Raw genomic sequence first — 19,470 nt, 5'->3', positions numbered from 1 at the left:
CTTAATCCATAATCAGCGTGCTTGTTGCTCTTGATGGTCAACACGCCGTCAACAGCTTTCATAGGGACTATTTCTTCATTACAAAGTACTTACAATATAAATGTTCACAGCAAGGTCTGTGAATTATCAAAGTGGTCACAGGATGATTTATTTTTCTTGTGAGATACTGGATAGAAATCCTTCAAATAAAACTAGAAGAAACATAGTCTTTGACTAAGCTGCTTACCAAACGTGTCCTGTAATTAAAGGTCACAAATAGACACTGCCTTATTTTAGGGGGGCACAAGCTGAAAACGATTGTGGACCACTGATGTAAAGCACTGGTTCTCAACCTTTTTAGCTCATGTCCCTATAAAAACAAAGCAATTGTACATGTACCCCCTCGTCACGGGTTAAATCGGTCAATGAGTTGTGAGCAAAATTTAAAAAAATAGAGAAAAATCAGAAAAAAATATGGTTTCTGAAATGGAAGGTGGTGTATTTTGCATTGTATTGTGGTGGAAAAGGAAATCTCTGGTCTGACCTTTTCAGGTAGGTCCATGTTCTACCCAAAGGGTGTTTATTGAAGGAGCAGTCAGGGAGTTCAACTTCTACCATTTTTTAACTACGTGTGAAAATCTCTCAAGCTGTCTAAGAGACATGTAACTCGAGGCGATCACACCTCGGTCCAATCACTGGTGCAGCAGCATAGTTAAAGAACAGACTGACTCTGGCACTGCACAGCTTGAATGGACAGGCCGGCGCGTGAGTGGGACGTGTGAGGTGTGCAGTCACAGAATTAATTCCCTGTTGCGACGAAAACCACGGAGAAGACAAACACGTTGTAAAAGTTGCACAAAACTAAAACACAACTATATGATCACATAAATTCAGTGTCTGTTCTTTTCCCCTAAACTTTCAGTCTGAAGCGTGACCCTCGCATGGCACCGTACCCGTGCTGCATTGTAAATCCGGAATATTCTGCTGATGATGTCCTCCTCCAAGTCGGCAGAGACGAACTCCACCTGGATGGGTCCGTGGCGGTGGACTCCGTTTTCTGGCCAGTACTGTGGGCACAACTAAACAAAATAGGCACGTACACATACATTCACACACAGAAAAGTGTGGGTGTACCAGCACACACACACATACACACATACACACACGCGCACACACACACACACACACAGACAAAACAAAGAAAACATATAAAATGGAAGATGATTCATTAGTTTCGGAGTCCAAACTATACCAGCTGAAGCCGGTGACATTGATTTAAACTCTTCACACATAAATGCTAAAGAGGTTTCTGTGAGATTACAAAGTTTTAAGGGCATGAATAACAGGAAACCAGATGTAGAGAGAGCGAAGGTGAGTAATTCAATGTGAAGTGCTTTCTTTTTACAATATGATGAATTGCTTCTTCACAGAGGAAACTTTAGATTAAAGTCCGGATTTTTGATAGACCAAAGACTAAACACAGGTGTTGTAGCGAAAGCATTCTCCTAATCAACTTACCATTTGTTCAAGAAATTAAACACAAATTCCTGGAAAACCTTGACTAATGTTTTCATCTCCACAGAAACACACACACACACACACACACACACACACACACACACACACACACACTTTATCTTGCTTAAAAGCAATTAAAAAAAAAAACATTTTTCAGGCTGAGAGAAAATCTGAGAATCTGCTCTGTGCAGAAAATAGGTAATCGAAAGAAGAAGACACTTATTAAAAGATGGTTGATTGATATAAAAATCTTAACCATTACTACAGTACATTACTTTTAGCTATTTAGACTGCTCAGTTTGCAAACAATTTTTCACACACTCAGTCATAAAACAATTGCGTTCAGATGTTACGGCTACATTTCTTTAATTAAATCACAATTCTTTATGTGTAGATGTCACCTTGGGCTTTGGGTAACTCTGATGTGTTTTTTTTCCACTGTCTTTTAACAGTTTCAAGTATATGTTTGGTAAATCAGTTGAAAAAGCAATCAATAGATCTACTAAGAATAAAATTATTGACAGCGTTATTGGCTGCTCTGGCAGCAGCAGAAGAAATAAACGCCTGGGACAGCATCACGGGAGCTTAAAAACCTCCTCTATTGACGCTCCTCAGGAGAGAAAGCCCAGTGAAGAACATGCACCTGCAGAGCACACCGCTGGCCTCGCAGCACTTAATCAGACAAGTGGAAGTGTACACGCACAGATGGACAGATTCTGCACAGACAGACAAGCCTACATGCAGAGTGATGAACAAACGAGGGAAAAGAAAATCTGACTACCTGAGAAGAATGCAAATAACAGGCCACGCATATAAAGGGACTCACAAATATACGCTTTCTTTTTCTGACGCAGACAAAAAAAAAGCACAAACACGTTTACAGTCTGTGTGGCAGCAAGAGCACCGCTTTCTAGCTTCCTTTAAGAGCCTGTCAACATTTGACAAATTCAACAGATGCAAAAACAAAGATGCTGATGGAGAAGATAATAAACCTCCACCTCCCTCGTCTCCATCTACGCCTAACCCCTCCCCCACTCCCACCTGTGCTGGTTTCCTTGGCTGGCTTGCTGGCTACAGTGAGAATATTGAATGAAAGGCCTTTTCTATCCAGCCAGTCAGTCAACCAGTCAGTCACCGAGGGAAGGGGATTTGGATGGGGAGAGCAAGCCTGGCTTCAGGCTTTGATCCGCGGGTGTTATGACAGAGCCTCGGGCTGAGGAATCTGGATAGGCTCTTCCACAGGCCTGTCTCTCCATCTACCCGCACTTTCATGGCAAGTCCTCTTCCACTCCGCAGCATCCACCTCATTTCAAACATATACATTGCATGGGTTCGCCAGCAGAGATTCATTTTAATTTTTTTTCCGTGTAACTTTATTAGATACAGAAAGGTACCGCTTCATCTGTTTGTCAGCGTGCTTCTTGCAATATCCCTCGAGGATTATTTTGTGTATTGCATATGTGTGTTTATGCACGCATATCAGGTCGGGTTTACCTGGGCCGGGTCGACATCGTTGAGCATTACTATGGATGTGCAGTGGTAATCCAGAACCAATCTCCAGAAGTCCTTCACTGTGTTTGGTAACGGGTGCTGGGTCACTATGAATGCAGAGGGCTGCTTGTAACTCTGGAGGAGAGCAAGAAAAGTAGAAGAGGGGGAAAAAAGAAGCAAAAGAAAGATTTGAAACACTGTCGCTACATACACCTCATGCATATTATATAGCACGTAAGCTGACAATTTACCAAGAATAAACCAATAACCATTAAAATGACCTCCATTTTCTGACCTGCCTCGCACTGAGTGCTGTTTTAATGGAGATTCCATGTCTGTGGAGATTATATTAGGCCGCTGCACTTTAAATGTGGTTTCTGGCTAGCCCGGTAGTGACGGAGAGGATCCTGTTCCTGAAAGGTCGCCTTCTCAATCGAGGCAAGAGCCAAAAAGTCCATCAATGGACACAAGCTTTGTCAAGGTGTTCTTTGTAAGGTCTAACCCGAATACATTTAACACTTGAGAATTGCTATACATTGCATTTCGGGTATATTTTGTGTTGTCCTGTGGTGCACTTCAGTTACTGTGACAGAAAACACAGCTTTTGATTTTAGTCCAAGTCAGGCCTCAATTCGAAAATTTAATCTAGGGTTGGTGATGTTCTTCAAATATATTTTTCATTATGTTTGTTGAAATTCTCATTACATCCAGCAATCAATAAATCCATTGCTCTGACAAAAGAAAGAAAAAAAATCTGATATCTGTGGCTGTCGCAGGACTGTAATTAACCTGTAAAGATTGGACGGGCTACCTGCCTGCCTGCCTGTCTACCTGCCTGTCTACCTGTCTGTCTGCACTCCACCCATGCACTTATTGCACATCACTGGAGTCTTCCAGAAGCTGCTAGCTAAACAGCTGTGAGTAGTAACCATAGCCATGTTCGTTGTTTACGTTTATGATGATAATCCTGGGGCAGTGGCTTTGGAGGGAGGACTGGCACAGGCTGTCAGTGTTGCCGACATTCTTGCCAGATTTATGGACTTCTGGAGCTAGCGCTACTAGCTACTTTCTTTGAAAAGAGTAGGACACAAGGTCCTGGGTGTTTTGGTTGTATAATTTTAAGATCTAGCGTACTTAAATGCATTTAAACAGTTTTCTTTTAAAGCCCTTTAAAAGCTGACCAAACAATAACACCTCAAGGTTTATTTATTAGCCATTTGATCATGTCACGTGATCATCATCAGTAGATGGAATTTGTTATTTGCACAGTCAATTTCAATGAACAATGTCTTTTGTGGGCGGCTGGGACAGGGGCTGTTTGTCTATCTCATATTACACATTTTGTTTCTTGTTGTATCTATTTGCAGTCTTGTGATGCTTGTCCCGTTACATCTCAAGCTACATCGCGAATCCTTGAGGTAAAGTTCAAGTCTCAAGATCACAGTTCTGCCTCAAGATATTTCAGACACAATGGATTTTAAAAACAGTAATCTATTTTCTTATTTGTTGATGTTAAATAATCACACAAAGAGAAGTCCTTTGAATCAGAAGCTGAAACACCAATGCTGCCACTTACAGTTTCCTGAACAGACCATAATGTTTTCCATTAACTGTCAAAAGTAAAAATACCTGCTTTGACTTTACTGATTAGACAAGAAAAGCAACATGGGGGGACGTTTCAGCTCACACAGAGAGAGGCAGCCGTAATTACCTGCCTTGTGACTCATTGTGAATTTACCACTTTAAAATCACAGGAATTCAATTAGCAAGAATTCCAATAACGCTGGAATGGTCCTTTAAGTGGCCCTGTAAAGTGACTATTCCTAAAACGTGAAATGTCCTCGACAGCGTTCGACTCTTACATCCATGAGCGCAGCGTTGATGTAATTGGAGCTCTCCCCGTCGATGGTGATCAGAAAGGGGAGGCAGCGGTCTGGAGGAAGGACGTCCATGCAGCGGTTCTTCTCATGGTTCCTGGGCAGCAGGGCGATGCTGCAGTCCTCCACTCGCAGCGTGGGAGTCACCATGTTCAGAGTCTGTCAGGGTCGAAGCAGAATTACGCACCGTCATACCAACGCTGGAAGGTAGGCACATGCGTCTTGAGTGTGCTAATTATCTCCCAATATGGTAATTAACAATGCAATTCTTTAATCAGTTACATTAGCGATAGCTCTTACTCCCCTGATGTGACTGTGATGAAACTTAGGGGGGGCGATGCATCTCATATAACACTGATTGGTCCAAGGAGGGGTGCTACCATTACAGATTAAAGCAAGGTGATATATTTGCCACTGATTGGCCCAGAGGGGGACCGCGCTACTCATCAAGAGAAAACATGTTTACTGTTGTTTTCAACTTATCCTGCACTTGAGATAATGCTTGATTAGGGATTTTGCAAACAGTTCCTTATTGTGTTTAAATCTCCTCACCCTAAACTCCTCTTTAATGGGGCTGGAGTTGGTCTGCGGGTCCAGGCGGTTCATGTCGTAGTACACGGAGCGGAGCTGGCTGGCAGGAATGGTGGTGTCGCCGCAGAGACATGCCTCCAAGATGGCATCATGGATGAAGACATACTGCTCCTGCAAAAAACGGCATCCTCATTGCGGATCTATCAGGCTTCTAAGGCTCACAACAACGAACGAAATATGATTTTGTTTTTTTTACCAAAGGCGGAAATGCATGAGCCAGTGTTCCACAGCGAGAAGAATTCAATGACCTTTAACGCAACCGTACCATGATTATTCTTTACCCCTGAGGCAGTTTCTGTGACTAATATTTGTCATTGTCTGTGTTCAAAGGTTACATTACATAATTTTGCATATTTTTGGTACATAGCTGATTTAACTGATATAAAACTGACTTTTTTAAAAACGTTAAAATATTTAGAGGCCTGGAAGAAATATTATATTCTTAAATATCGTGACCTTTTCAGGTTTGTCATGACCCCGTCAAACCTTGGTGGCCCTTAGTCAAGTTGAAACTTCATCGTCATCATTGTCATGATCAAGGAACAAGGCAAGAACAAGGCAAGAACAAGGCTGACGTCTTCAAAACAAAAACAACCCCTTAACTTCATGCAGAGCAAAACTGGAACTCGTGACGCATCTCCTCCTCCTCACATCAGTCAGTCAAGCAGTCGACATGGTGACACAGCTTGAGGCTTGACGCAAATCTATTCTGAAGTGACATTTTCAGCTGACACTCCCTTGTCACTTCGGACCAAAATCCGCACACATGCACAGGGGTCACTGATATTCAGATTTACAGAGAAACATGTGTTGCCATTTGTTAAGTCTAGCGCAGGGAGTGAATTGCTGAGCGGAGAGTTTTGACTATAGCTCGGGCGGGGTCAGCGGGTCGGCGGCAGCACGGCGCTCAAACCAGAATCCACAAATTGATAGATCGTATCTGAGCTCATAAACTATAAACAACAGCAAGGCTTTTCATTTCCGCGAACAGATTAAACCACGTTGGAGAGTTAGTGTCTGGCCGCAGGCTGAGGAGCCGTGCCAGCGAGCCTGAACACCTGCGAGGGAAAACGTACACATACACACACACACTTTGAAGGTCACTGAATTTGGGGAGAGTGACTCAGGGTGAACAACATTTGGTCTCCAGTTATTCAAATCCCAATTCGGACGTCAACGATGAAACATTTGCCCATTAAGTCCAATGACGCCTGTGATTTAAAGGGAATTACGGTGAAATGATGCATCCAACGAGACTATGGACACCTCCAGATGGCCGGTGTTCAGGAAAGCACAAAGTCCTTTGGTAGCCCACACTGGCATAGAGATGGAGGATGAGCCAGGGATGCTTTCAGCCATCAATATGAGCTAAATGCTTTCAGTTACAAGCCTCTAAACACGTTTATTATAGCATGTATTGCCAAGCACTTGTGCTTAGCATCCTGGGAAATAGTTAGGGTGTGCACTTCAATAAATGTCTTTGTGAGAAATTATCATAAAAATGTAAAGTTGTAGCCATAAATACATCTGCCGTAAATATAAACACAATTCATCTGATATTTCAAGCAGGTTAAAACAAGCACTGAAGAGCACTCGTGCTACAGCTGTCACATAGAGGTCAATTATAATTTGGATAATTTAGTCACAGAATGAAATCTATTCCTATTGTTTAAAAAAAATATGCGACACTTGAACTGGCACTTGACAAATGAAAACGAATTATGCTGCATTTTAAAAGATAATGGGCATCATCAGTCACTGGCAAAATGTCAAAAAAAAAATCTTTACAGACAAGATATCTTATCCTGTAGAAAAATGGACAAATAAAAGTCAGGTAATGATTAATTTTCCTGAAAATAATAATAAAAAAGCTCCTTTCTTTGCTATGAATTCTGAGCATTTGTTCTGGGGCACCAGAGGAGTGGGGCTTATGCTAAGAATTACTCGCAGATACTAGTTAATCCGCAGCCTGTCGATCTGCATCCTCACTCTTCTTTTTACTCAAGAGCCTCTGTGGGCGGGCCCTGCTCTTCTGAGAGCACTGGGGGACCAGATCTACCGTACCTCAGTCTGGACCATGTTGACTCTCCGCGAGCGCAGCTCCCTCACGCAGTTGTAAATGTCCACCACACCCTCTCTCTCCGCCATGTCCAGCATGATGTCGATGACGATGAAGCAGCCTGTCCGTCCCGCCCCAGCACTGTAGGGAAACACACAGATTATTAACCTCAGGGGTGCAATAGAAAGCAGTTTTTATCCAGAAAAGTAGGGCACCTAGAACATGACAATATAGCATAATTAAATACTGTTAGTATTCATACTAAGTATGATGTCAAATAGAATATGTAGTGTGCGTTCCAACTGCATATGCTAGATTAGCAAGAATGTCTGAGTATGCGCTTGAGTTTACTGGACATACTCTACTGCCCCACGATGCATCACGTTGCTTCAAACTGCGCAATGTTCGAGATTTTGAGCCAGGCTAAAAGCTGTTAAGTCACTTTCATACGTTTTAATACTATTTCAGGCCGGAAAGTAACCATTTTGATTTTCTAATATGTGGTCAGTTTATCCGAAATTAGCTGCGTACGTTTTCAAAGATCATGTCATGTGATCTTGCTCAAGTTTACTTCAGTATGAACAGTCTGTTGGTAATTTCATAATCAGTTGTTGTTGAGTAGGCAGTGTGCTGGACATGATGATACTTTAAAATTCTTATACTTGTGCTACTGTTACATTATAAATTACATACTCTCACTTTAAGATAATTGTCAAAGGGGTTTCTGACTCTGCTTAAATACAGTTGAAGGTGATTGGAATTTTCTTTGTGGTGTTAACAAAATGGTTTAACCTACTAGCAATAAGACTGACAAACAAATGCCACTCACATTGGAGGACATTGTGTTGATCTTTATATTATAATCAATCTTTTTATATTCTGGTTTGTCTCCAAAATATATGATCTACATTTGTGCACGGGTCTACTCTCCATAACACTGCAAACTGCTCGATTTTTAATCTACGGACTGAATAAAACCGTGGAGAATACAATCAACCACCTGGTAGGACAGAGAAGAGGTATGCACAAGTACGCACAGACTGGTAAGGCAGAGTAGGAACAAAAGTATGAAACAGGGAGGTCCAGTGCACACCAACCTGCAGTGAACCACCATGGGCCCAGCATTGGTCAGAGTCTTGGACTTGACTCTCCTAATAAACCCAAGCAGGCCCGTGGCGTGATAGGGCACCCCGTGGTCCGGCCACCCCGTGAAGTGAAACTGTCGGATCTCCCGGATCTCATGAGCCCCTCTCTGAGGAACAGAGTCATCATGTTAAACACACAAAGCACAGCAGAAGACGGCGGGGATGTGCTGAGAAGACAGAGGATACAGTGTGCAGACGGTGCGAGAGGTCCTTCTAAAGCAAATACAGAGTTGGATTGAATACAAACACACACCTCATGGGCAAAGTGGAGGAGGGGTTGAGCAAAGTTTCATTATCTAAGAGCAAACAGGGTGTCCACGGCTGCTGTAGCCTTTATTTGTTTACCGCCTGTAGAACAGGATTATATGTTTCATCCATGATCTGGACACTGTCAGTTTACATAAACAGCACTTTTTAAAATTGGACTCATCGCCTGTTGCTTTGGATTATAAGGAGCCACACTTTAATTATATTACATCCGATTGTAACGTAAATTACTGTTTGTTCTTCAACAGTAATTAATCAATATTCAAAGTTAAACAGCAGGAACTCAATGGTTAGAGAGGGTCTCAATGGGTCTCACTGGAGAAACTTATTAGTCTCTTAAAAAAATATATATATACGATATACGTATATTTTAAAAAAAGTGTTTATTCTATAAAAAGTAGGGGGAAAAAAGCAAAAATGATGCAGCTTATTGTGCAGGAACATGCTGGTTGGAGTGAGAGGAACTTGAGACACATTTGGCAGCACAAGTCAAATGATATGACCTTGATAACTTGTTTTAATAAAGGATACCTTCAACTCACAGCAGTAAAGAAACTTTTAAAAGGTGCTTATGAGCTAAGCACATAACCCATAAGTTCTTCATACAAACCGCTCAAAAGCAAAATGTTGAGGTCTCGTACCGAGCACAAGTACGAATGTTTCTTTCAAACCTCTTAGTGGACAATAGAGTTATAGTTAAGAAGTGTACCTTCTCCACAGCAAAGGTCCTGATGACGTACTCTGACAGCAGCTCAGTCTCTATCAGGGTCACCTTGATGTCTCTGTAGATCTCTGTGTCATCGGGCCAGTACTTACAGCACTTTACCTGAGAGTGACAAAAGCATGTTTCATAACCACCTGCTCACTGCGTGCTAACTGCATTGAATTCACATTTGCATACAAGCAATGCTGTATTTCACTGCACACTCAAGTTTGGCTATCACCTTTTTTTTCCAATAAAGATAATCGTCACCCCCCCGTTTGCCACCCGATATTTAATTTCTTTGAAGTCAAAATGAGATTTGCTTCGTATTAGTTTCAAACCCTGGTCAAGGATCTGCTGTAAATGGAAATCTTATGTATCGACGGAGAGCTCTTTCTCACATTATTGCTTTTTCATTCTCACGTCGATTAAGCGAGAATGACTCTAAAGGTGGACCGAACGGGATCTGGATCAGAGCAGAATTTACACTGAGGGGGTGTAAGATTTGTCCACCTTAAGTTTTTGACTACCGGTGCGGAGAAATAGGACAAAACATAAAAAATGATATTGCACTACAATTGGATGAGGGAGATATGATACCAATCCAATAATGATGTGACATAATAAACCCTCAGTTGTTTAAAACAGATTTCCCAACAGAAACCTAAAACACCCCACTGGAAATATTACCCTCCCCCCATCTCCCCCCGTTCAATTAAACTGAAGATACTCGGGGAGTAAGGCTGGTGATAGAAATTGAGATCATGGAGGTATATCAGAGAATGATCATTTTTTGATGAGGGATAAATGTGACGTCAGCCACAACTAGATTCAATATTCATTTCTGGAGTCTTTGCGCTGATTAGGAATGAAATGAGATTTTGGTTTGCGGAGTGACACAGACAGAGGGGGACGTTCAGGTCCCTCTCTCTGACACCCCTGATGACTAATCCCCGATGACAATCACAAATCCACCGTCCGCTTCCAGCCAGATTGAATTAGGCAAAAGCCATTACCTTATTAGATCACTCTGAATCAGATGCCTAGTTTGGGTAGAATTAGCCTTTGGGCCAAATTATGCCAGCGTACACACATATTTCCTTTTTTCCGTGGGCCCACTTATGACCGTCTGACCCTGCGTGTACACGGCACTTGAACTCTTTCGCTCATATGGATGAAGTGTATGGAAAAGAAGGAACACGTAGCATCACCTCATCACACACTACCTTCCAAACCAAATCTCTCATACATCAAAGCACGCCAAGCCGCTCCTGTGTGTGAAACCAGCGGGACACAGAGGCTGCGTGTGCCAGGATTTCCCAGAGTTCATCAGCAACTGTGCCGAGCAGATGGCCCACTGTGATACGGCGGAGTGATTTTATGGGGCCCTCTGAGGAGCCACCGTCACTGTGACCAACTGTGCCTACCGCCCGCCATTGGACAAGGATCATATAACAGACGGTTTGGGGGCCGGGGCCCGCCGAGGACGGCACCGCAGCTAAGCAGGTGTGGAGAAGGTGTGGGGCGGGGCGGGGCGGGCTGGGCTCAGCTACTGGAGAGGAACGGCCTAATGAGGTACCTAGAGATGGGCCCATGAATCATTATCAGCTCTGCTACATTTAAGCCCCCACCAAAAATGCACATCAGCGAAATCAAGGTGTGCCTGAGTTTCAGGGGCTTTCTGTGTGAACGTGTTTAAAATTCGTGGAGAAAATCCCCGGGCAGTCAAAGCATTACACTGTACTTTAAGACCTTCATTTTCATCTCGATTGTAACCCGAACGGGAGGAACTTCAGTGCGAGTAAAGTGGAACAAATTAGGACTGGAGTAGTTTTTTTTTTGAGGCAGACCACATGCTATAGTGAGCAAAAAAAAGTCAAGGATCTACCATTAGTTTGAACATTATGAACTATCCTCACCACTCAATACCAGTCGCCTTTTATCCAATGAGGACAACATTAAGAGACGTTTCTAGTAGGAGCTGGCGGCTACAGCGGAGTATAATCTCCTGTTATAGAGCCAATCAGATGAAAGAGTACTCAGTTGCCTGGATGCCTCCCTGGTAATGAAGGCCATCAATCAGTTTCTTCTCACTTCTCACTGATCAGATAGATGGAAAAAGAGCTGGCAGCACGCGAGACCCATGCCTCACTAAGCCCCACACTCACTCACTCACTCACACGCGCACACACACACACGCGCACAGCAACATCTGGGCACTGATGTCGAAACACACAAAGGCACTAAAAAAAGGATGGCTCCGTTTGCCTTGAGATACAATCAGGCTGTCAGTCGACTGGGGGCAACGTAACCTTATTTGAGATCTGCGGTTAGAGCGAACATCTAATTAATACCCACCCTGCCCACTTCCACCAGGTTGGTCACCATGACGATAGCTGCCGTGTTCTCCTGCCAGACCATCCGCCAGAAGTCGAATACCGTCTCCTGCATGGGGCCTGAGAGAGAGAGAGAGAGAGAGAGAGAGAGAGAGAGAAAGAGACAGAGAGACAGAGAGACAGAGACAGAGAGAGAGAGAGAGAAAAAATGAGTATTTTTTGAGGTAGTGAATTACATGCACACTTTTTCACATTCTCTATTGATCCTGGTCCCAGTTTTAAGATGCATACTCTGTCGTGCATTGCATCTGGATTATTCTTAACTACAGGCTGTTTTTTTTTCAAACACATCAACTCATACAGTAGATGGCCAAAGGTATGTGGACACCCAAACAAAGTACGTTGTCAGCTGAACATAACAACCATATGTCATTGTTGAACATCTAATTCCACTGAGAAGACTTTCCACGAGATTTTGAAACCTGCTACAGGGACTTGCTCCCATTCGGCCACGGAAGCATTAATGAGGTCAGCCAATGATGTCATGCGATTAAGCCTCGCTCACAGTTGGTGTTCCGGTTTATCTCAAAAGTGCTGATTACATTTTTTCTACCAAAATGACACTGAAAAAAACTGGGCGATAGACTCCTTTACCACTGACAGAAAATAATGTCTTTATTGAGCTGGCTTTAATTGTATGCCGAAATATTAAGATTTCTAACGATAAACTAAAGGTTGTTGCCAAATCATAGAAAACAGGACCCAATTAGATCTTCTTCATAGTACTAGAAGTCTGTGACAGTTCTACTTGGTGCCAGGCAGAACGGCGAGTGGTTAAATGTTGATTTTATAAAGCGTTCTTCTTCTTTATCTGTGTATCTCTCTCTCCGTTATTGTCATGATTCTTATCAGTAACATCTTGCTTAATTCAATGCATTACTCATTTCTACTTTAAACACACAAATTGTATGTTTTATTCACTTCACTGAGTTCATGTATGTGCTGTGGCGACATGGTTTTTGATCACAACATCATGCAGCAGCACATCCCTCTCTGTCTTCACAGGCTGACAGAGAAGCAGATCAACTTGCACACAATATACTGTACACAGGGGATTTGGAGGTATTACAGCGCTACAGCAACAATGCAGTTTATAGAGCATTTTCCCTCCGTTTCACTCCTCGCATCGAGCATTGAGCAACATGTCAAACCAAATTTATTTATAGTGCTTCCTACAACAGATTTATAGCAAAGTGCTTACTCTACAGCAGAGGGCTTATATAAAATGAAAACAAGAGAGTAGAAATAAATCACACATTTGAAGATGAGGCTAAGGCCTGTGTGAGTGTGTGTGTGTGTGTGTGTGTGTGTGTGAGAGAGAGTGTGGTAAAGCTCAAAGTAATTACCACTACACCTCATCTATTCAACACCAACCTTTCCACTGAACCGGACCCTAACGTGTCTGGTGAACATCAAAATAAATGAGCAGCGAACCATTGAATGCCTCCAATATTTAAAACTTCACTGAGCAATAATTGTGGATTGATAGGATTTTAATTATTATTCTGGTTAATTAAAATTATTAATATTAGTTTTAATCAAGCACCAAGTAAAAAAAAAAAAAAAGACTTCTGACAAATTAATTAGCGAATGCAAATCTCTGCAGTTGTGCATTCTCCTGCGTTGGCCCAAATTACCTGGAGACATGACAAATTATGCACAGACACACAGAGACAGAGTCGCAGAGACAAACTATTACAGTTGGTCTTCCTTGTCATCTATGTGGTAAGTCAATTCAATAACCTTTAAGCCCTTGAAACCTGTTAGAAAACAGGTGGAGGCATGCGAGAAAAAGTCGGGATGAATAATCCCCCGCTTGTCATCCCCCTCTCTCTTTCTCCCCTCATTTGCTGTCTGTATCTCTATACAATCAAACTATCAAATTGAGGCAAAATGCCCCCATAAATAAATAAATAAAGATTTTATTACATATCAACTTACAAGAGAAGCTATTAGACACCAGTTGCAGCAGCTCTAGCATCCTTTTCTATTATTGTAGTGTTTGTGGCCCTTATTGGCTTACATTTTCTGCAACAACCTACTTTCCCTCAGGGCATCAACAAAGTGGCATCACCATTTTAATGACTTGATTGATCAAGCCATGTTTGATTTGCTCTCTGCGGTGCCTAAACGGTTCTTCACCGTCTCTCCTCCGACTGTACTCAAGCACAGCCTCATGTGGCAGAGTTTAAAATCAATTCAATTTTCACAAACTGAGTAAAATGAAATTTATGAGACTTTCTGCTAAAAAAAAAAAAAGAGATAAATGATTCAAAATGAACCATCATCTCCACACCATGTCTCTGCTGCCAGCACTGTTCACGTGTCACCCTTTGGAAAACAAGAACATTTTGCATAATAGCTGCATTTTTGTAAAATTGAGAATAGAACTTCTGCTTACTTATTTCCATCCCAATTGGATATCTAGAAATTTGGAACAAAGCTCCTCAATTCCTTCCATTTGTATTCCCACGTCCTCTGCCACGCACGAGGTGGTCCGTCTCGAATGTAACTGTTGGACCTCAATCTCCAATTCCAGTCACTTCCAGTCTCTCCAATATCTACCCAACCTGATTGAGCCACCCACTCTGCTGCCTCCTACACTTGTCCCCGAGGGAGGATACACACTGCTGAGAAAGTTTGGGAGAGGGAGACTGAGAAGCAGGACAGCTGGTGTGTAGGACTTCAGTAACACAATAACACTTGGCATTATATGGTAAATCATCCAAGGAGAGGCTCCTGCCAAGCTTCAGCCAGCCAATTTATGTTTCATATAGACGAAGAGACGGGGAATAGGTGAGGAGAAGACGCTGATGGTGACAGTCGTAAGGAAGTGAATACGGCTCTTGATAATTCGGTGTATGAGAACAAACAGATCTCAAACAGCTTTCACGCGGAAGTAGTGGAGAGATTCAAGAATTGTTTCGTGAAAGTCAGATTGAACACTCGCTGTCTTGTGTTTCTACCGGTTTTACTTGAAAAAAACAAATCTTGATTTTAAATCTGTTTGAAATCCAAAAAGTTGCTGTGTCTTCTGCTGCAAGTGATCCGTTAAAATGCCACAGCTAATAGAAAGTGAATAGAAAAATGGTGATAAAACATTGGTCGTTGGTTCAAAATCCTGATAAGGGCGGATGGTTGGGTGAACGAAGTGCGTGACTTTGACATGGGAGATGTACAGATGTACTGATTTTAAAGATGCCTCAAACAAACAAAAGTGAGTCACTGACAAACATACCTTGCATTCTTAAAGGTTTGAGCCACAAGGTCAGAAAATGAATTGTTTTGAGAGCTCCCCGCTCTCGAGAACCTAATTGGAGAAGTTGGGAGGAGGCACTTCACAGAGGAAGAACACCAGTACTTCCAGCTGTCAGAGAGCTAATGCTGCTGCTGCTGCTGCAGCCGACGCTGCGTTTTGGGACTAGGTTTGTTCCTCCTCAGAAACGAGGAGTGTGACAGCTGCAGAAGTCCCCCAGCCAGGTATGCCGCAAAACTCCCGATCAACGTGCGCGCATACATACACACAGACCAACACGCGGGCGCTCCGTTCCCCTCTTGCCCATTAATATTACATGCTGCAGACTTTGGCATAATGTACACTCACTTATCATTGATTTGCTCTCTCTCTCTCTTTCTATCTCCCACCCCTGCACCCCCCGGTTGGGCTTTGAGATGTTAACCTAACCTGTAAATAATAAAACTTTTGCGCTGCTGGTGACATTCGGTGCTTGTGAAGGTGCAGTAGGGAGGAGCAGAGAAGACCAGAGGGGAAAAGTTTGATGAAATTGAACCCTTTCCTGCGTCATGAATATTTTCCACATCACCAGCAGGAAGCGGGGACTTATCAGAGCCGTTTGCACCCCGGCTTCAGTGCAATTCACAGTCTCGACCGGGAGGAAGCTCACGTCTGATCGGTATTCAAACGACCCGCGGGTCATAAAAATGGACAGAAGCAGGGCGGCGAACTGGGAAGGGTCGAGCCGCGTGCACCCGCTCAATCTGCTAAGTAGGTGCGCTGCAGTTGGTGCCTGCGAATTTCTGAGAGTCTGTATTGCTGCAGCAAAAAATCCCTGGATAAGAGAATGACCTACATAATGAGGAGCGGAGCTTGGGTGATGAGGCTTTTGTGGAATGACAGCTGTTCTACCTGCAGTTGTCACCTTGACAGAGCAAAGGGACTCATCAATAAAGCCCCAAACTAATGAGTGTCATTGTACTTTATAGCTTAAGAGAACAGGGATAACGTTATCCCACAAGGCTGCCATATTAAGCACATCCTCAACCACCCCCACAACCAATTTATGACAAAGATTTTTTAGCTTATCCAGCACTATTGCGGGTATCATCATTTTTTTTTTTTTAGAGCTGCCGCCGGTCCCAGTGGACTTGAGTGGAAGTGTCAATCACTGAAAAACTTTACTGGGGGAGAGACTCATTTTTCAGCAACTGTGCCAATGCCCAGGTGCTCGTTTCAGGTGCTACAGTATGCAGTTTGTCTGACTGAGAGAGACACGTCTGTGTCTGGCTTTCCTATCATCTCGGGCTGCTCTTTGCCTCAGTGTCAGCAGACTGAGCCTTCCTTCCTGTCAGTCTGCCGGAGCTGATGATGAATTATAAAAGGGCCTGCTCTCCCAGAGAATACAGATGTTTCCACACACACACACACACACGCACCGCCCCTCTTTTGTACTGGATGGCTCTACACAGTGCTTGCGATACTGTTGTTGGAAAATGAGGACTTATTATGCAAGCTCAATGAGAAAACAGGGGCTAATTAATGTGAATGGAAACACGTTTGGCTTCTCAAACTTTTCATCTTAGAGAGGGCTTCTTCGACTGTTGATCCCCATATGCATATTTTTAAATGATATGTGGAATGCTTTTAATGACTGCAGGACAATTATAGAAGTCATCATTTGACCAAGCCACATTAACGGGCATATTCGCGCCCGTTAATGTGGCTTGTTTTCATAAACTGAAGCCCCGCAGCAGAGAGTTGGCGCTTGACAGGTGGATTAGTTTTGAGTGTTTAACTCGGTGGTCAGTATAAAGCAGGCGCTGTGCATACAGGCGGCCGTACTAACCGAGTGGCCACTGCCTGATTGGTATGCCGTCTCTTTCCGAAGTAAGAGCAAACAGAGGGTTGTTTTAATTGAGACACTGAGGAAGAGAGGCAATGCACTAATAAACAGGTAATTATGCAACTCCCAGCTCCGCCAAAGCAGATTGTGAATCCATTAAGGCCTCTTCGCAAAACCGCCTCTTCTTTTTTTTTTCCTCTCCAAAGTGATACGCAAAATCCCCATGCACGCACGCAGCCCCGTTGTGTGGGAGTGAGGCTCTTGACGCAAAATTCATAACAATTAACCATCAATCAGACTTAACCTCTGGGGTCACGGTAAGTGCTCCTCGCCCCTGCGAATCTGCCGGCCAGATTAACACAGTGACAAAATGTGCCTGTACATGTCAGCTAATCCATTTATTTATTCAGCTTTCTCTCAGACTGCCTGATTAATGGCTCCCACACCACCGATGGAAGGAAAGAGGGAAGAGACAGAGAGAGAAAGCGTGCTGTTCTGCTTGCTCAGAGGCCCGTAAGTGTGTGTCGGCGTGTGTGTGTGTGTGTGTGTGTGTGTGCACTGAGCAGTACCAGATTCCCCGAACACACACTTGACTGAGCATCAAAGAGGAGTTTGCAAGAGCGTATGTAAACAACTATGGTGATGTTCGGAGAGATATTCCTGAACACCTGCACACATTCATCCCCCCCAAACAAACAAGACAGCCTTAAATTCTCACCGCCCACTCATTCCAACCCAGAGTGCCTCGCAATTGTTTAGAAAGTTTTATTCTTACCTTGAGTGGCGATGTAGTGATTTGGCCTGTGGTAGCCCTGAAAACAGACACAAAGTGGGAAAAGAGTCACTTTACTTTCCTTCTACTCTCTAAGAAACCTCACACTGTCTTTGATATGTAGGTTGACCTTTGCATGCAAACTCAAGTTTATTTCTACCACACAAACAGCTTTACATACACCACTGATCAGAATATATGTGTATACTGTATGGAACGCCAGTTAACAGTTTCAAATGTCCCGTTTCTGTAGACAAGAAAGGAAATGACTTCACTGTTGCTCCACCTTCAGAGGAATCGTTTAGAAAAAATGTGTATGCCGCTTTCAAGAAACACTGTGCACAGTCTGGCTGCTCAATATCTGGTTCAATATCTGACGGAGTGGGGTAAATGCACGACTGAGAGCTAGTGATGGATGCTGCTCTGGATACAAGATGCATAAACACTCTCCATCACAAATTATATATGCAGCACACCTCTGGAGTAAGCAGCCAAAGTGTTGATAATCCCCAAGATACAACTAACAGCACTGATCTTCACAATAGGCCCCTGGTCTCACGGATTACTCTAATCCCTTCAAGTTTTATTTGTCCAATTCCTTGTCTTCTCTCCAGAGATATGAGGCAGGAAACAAAACATTAGGACTTAAAGGCTCTTCCCCAGCCCTGCCTCCTCTTGATTGTCTCCCCCCCCCCCCTTCCACCCACCCCGGCTGCTCTGCTTATCTCACTCATATTCAATTTAACTTGGACTGTGATTAACGCTCCTCCAATGAAGGGAGAAAGACACAAAGGATATTTTCCTCACTCTCTCTCTCTCTCATCCACAGGGCTCTTTCAGCTCATTCAACTGTCCTCCATTTTTAATGACTTCTTTATCTCTGGACTGAGGAGGAGATTTGTTTGTGCTTTCATGTAAGTTCTGTCAAGTAAAGTGGAGGCCCAGTACGCCGTCGGATTAGAGGGGGAGAGACAGGAAGAAAGAAGGGCCCTGACAGTGACTGTCAGGTGAGTAGAGCTTACTATAATTGGACTCGCGGCTTTTTCAGAAGCATGTTACATTAGGTACATAAGAGTGTTTCTTCATGATCAACACAAAGAGATAAACACAGAAATGTCCATGTTGAAATTATTAATTGAACAAGCTTTGTTTCCAGGGATGTGTAAATTACTAAAGGGGAATTAAATATGTGTTATGCTCTTTGTATTTTGCTGCATTGCTCGTAACAATGATTACATTTACATTCATTTTTTTTCCAGTAAAAGTGGCCTGTAGGATGTCTAAAATATGCAGCATGAAATGTTTTTGCTTGCGGGCATGAATTTTTCTTTCAGCCTGAATATCATTAGAGAGCCCACTTTTGCAAATCTGGGGTACCAACCCCATCACCTACAGTACAACATACATCTTCCTTTGCCAAATACAATTTGGTAAAATATAACAGAGCAAATGCTGCCTCTGCTATGTTCAAGCGTAACATCTTTATGCTGTTCATAAGTCATATGGGAGAGCGAGGCTGGGTATCTAAAAGGGCAACGTGAGAAACTGCCCTGACCCCCTCGACCCTAAGGGGCAGTGTAAGCCCCAGATA

At 43.1% G+C, this 19,470-nt stretch overlaps 1 protein-coding gene across 2 annotated transcripts in view; it reads right to left on the bottom strand.

The window, feature by feature from the left end:
* Nucleotides 1–19,470, bottom strand: part of LOC142956682 (receptor-type tyrosine-protein phosphatase mu) — a 141,467-nt gene that overhangs the window by 1,690 nt on the left and 120,307 nt on the right. For both annotated transcript variants that reach the window (XM_076098395.1, XM_076098396.1), the window contains 9 exons: nucleotides 17,883–17,919; nucleotides 11,989–12,086; nucleotides 9,637–9,753; nucleotides 8,613–8,767; nucleotides 7,521–7,656; nucleotides 5,418–5,567; nucleotides 4,851–5,024; nucleotides 2,992–3,123; nucleotides 933–1,058 (listed from right to left, as the gene is read on the bottom strand). In XM_076098395.1, the coding sequence (XP_075954510.1) occupies nucleotides 933–1,058; nucleotides 2,992–3,123; nucleotides 4,851–5,024; nucleotides 5,418–5,567; nucleotides 7,521–7,656; nucleotides 8,613–8,767; nucleotides 9,637–9,753; nucleotides 11,989–12,086; nucleotides 17,883–17,919 (1,125 nt within the window). The remainder of the gene's footprint in view (nucleotides 1–932; nucleotides 1,059–2,991; nucleotides 3,124–4,850; nucleotides 5,025–5,417; nucleotides 5,568–7,520; nucleotides 7,657–8,612; nucleotides 8,768–9,636; nucleotides 9,754–11,988; nucleotides 12,087–17,882; nucleotides 17,920–19,470) is intronic.

Source organism: Anarhichas minor, unplaced genomic scaffold (assembly GCF_050575085.1).
Source record: "Anarhichas minor isolate MPS153535 unplaced genomic scaffold, ASM5057508v1 ptg000024l, whole genome shotgun sequence".
In the NCBI taxonomy this organism is placed as follows: Eukaryota; Metazoa; Chordata; class Actinopteri; order Perciformes; family Anarhichadidae; genus Anarhichas; species Anarhichas minor.
Note: the sequence above shows the minus strand (reverse complement) of the source record. Positions and strands in the feature narration are given on the sequence as shown.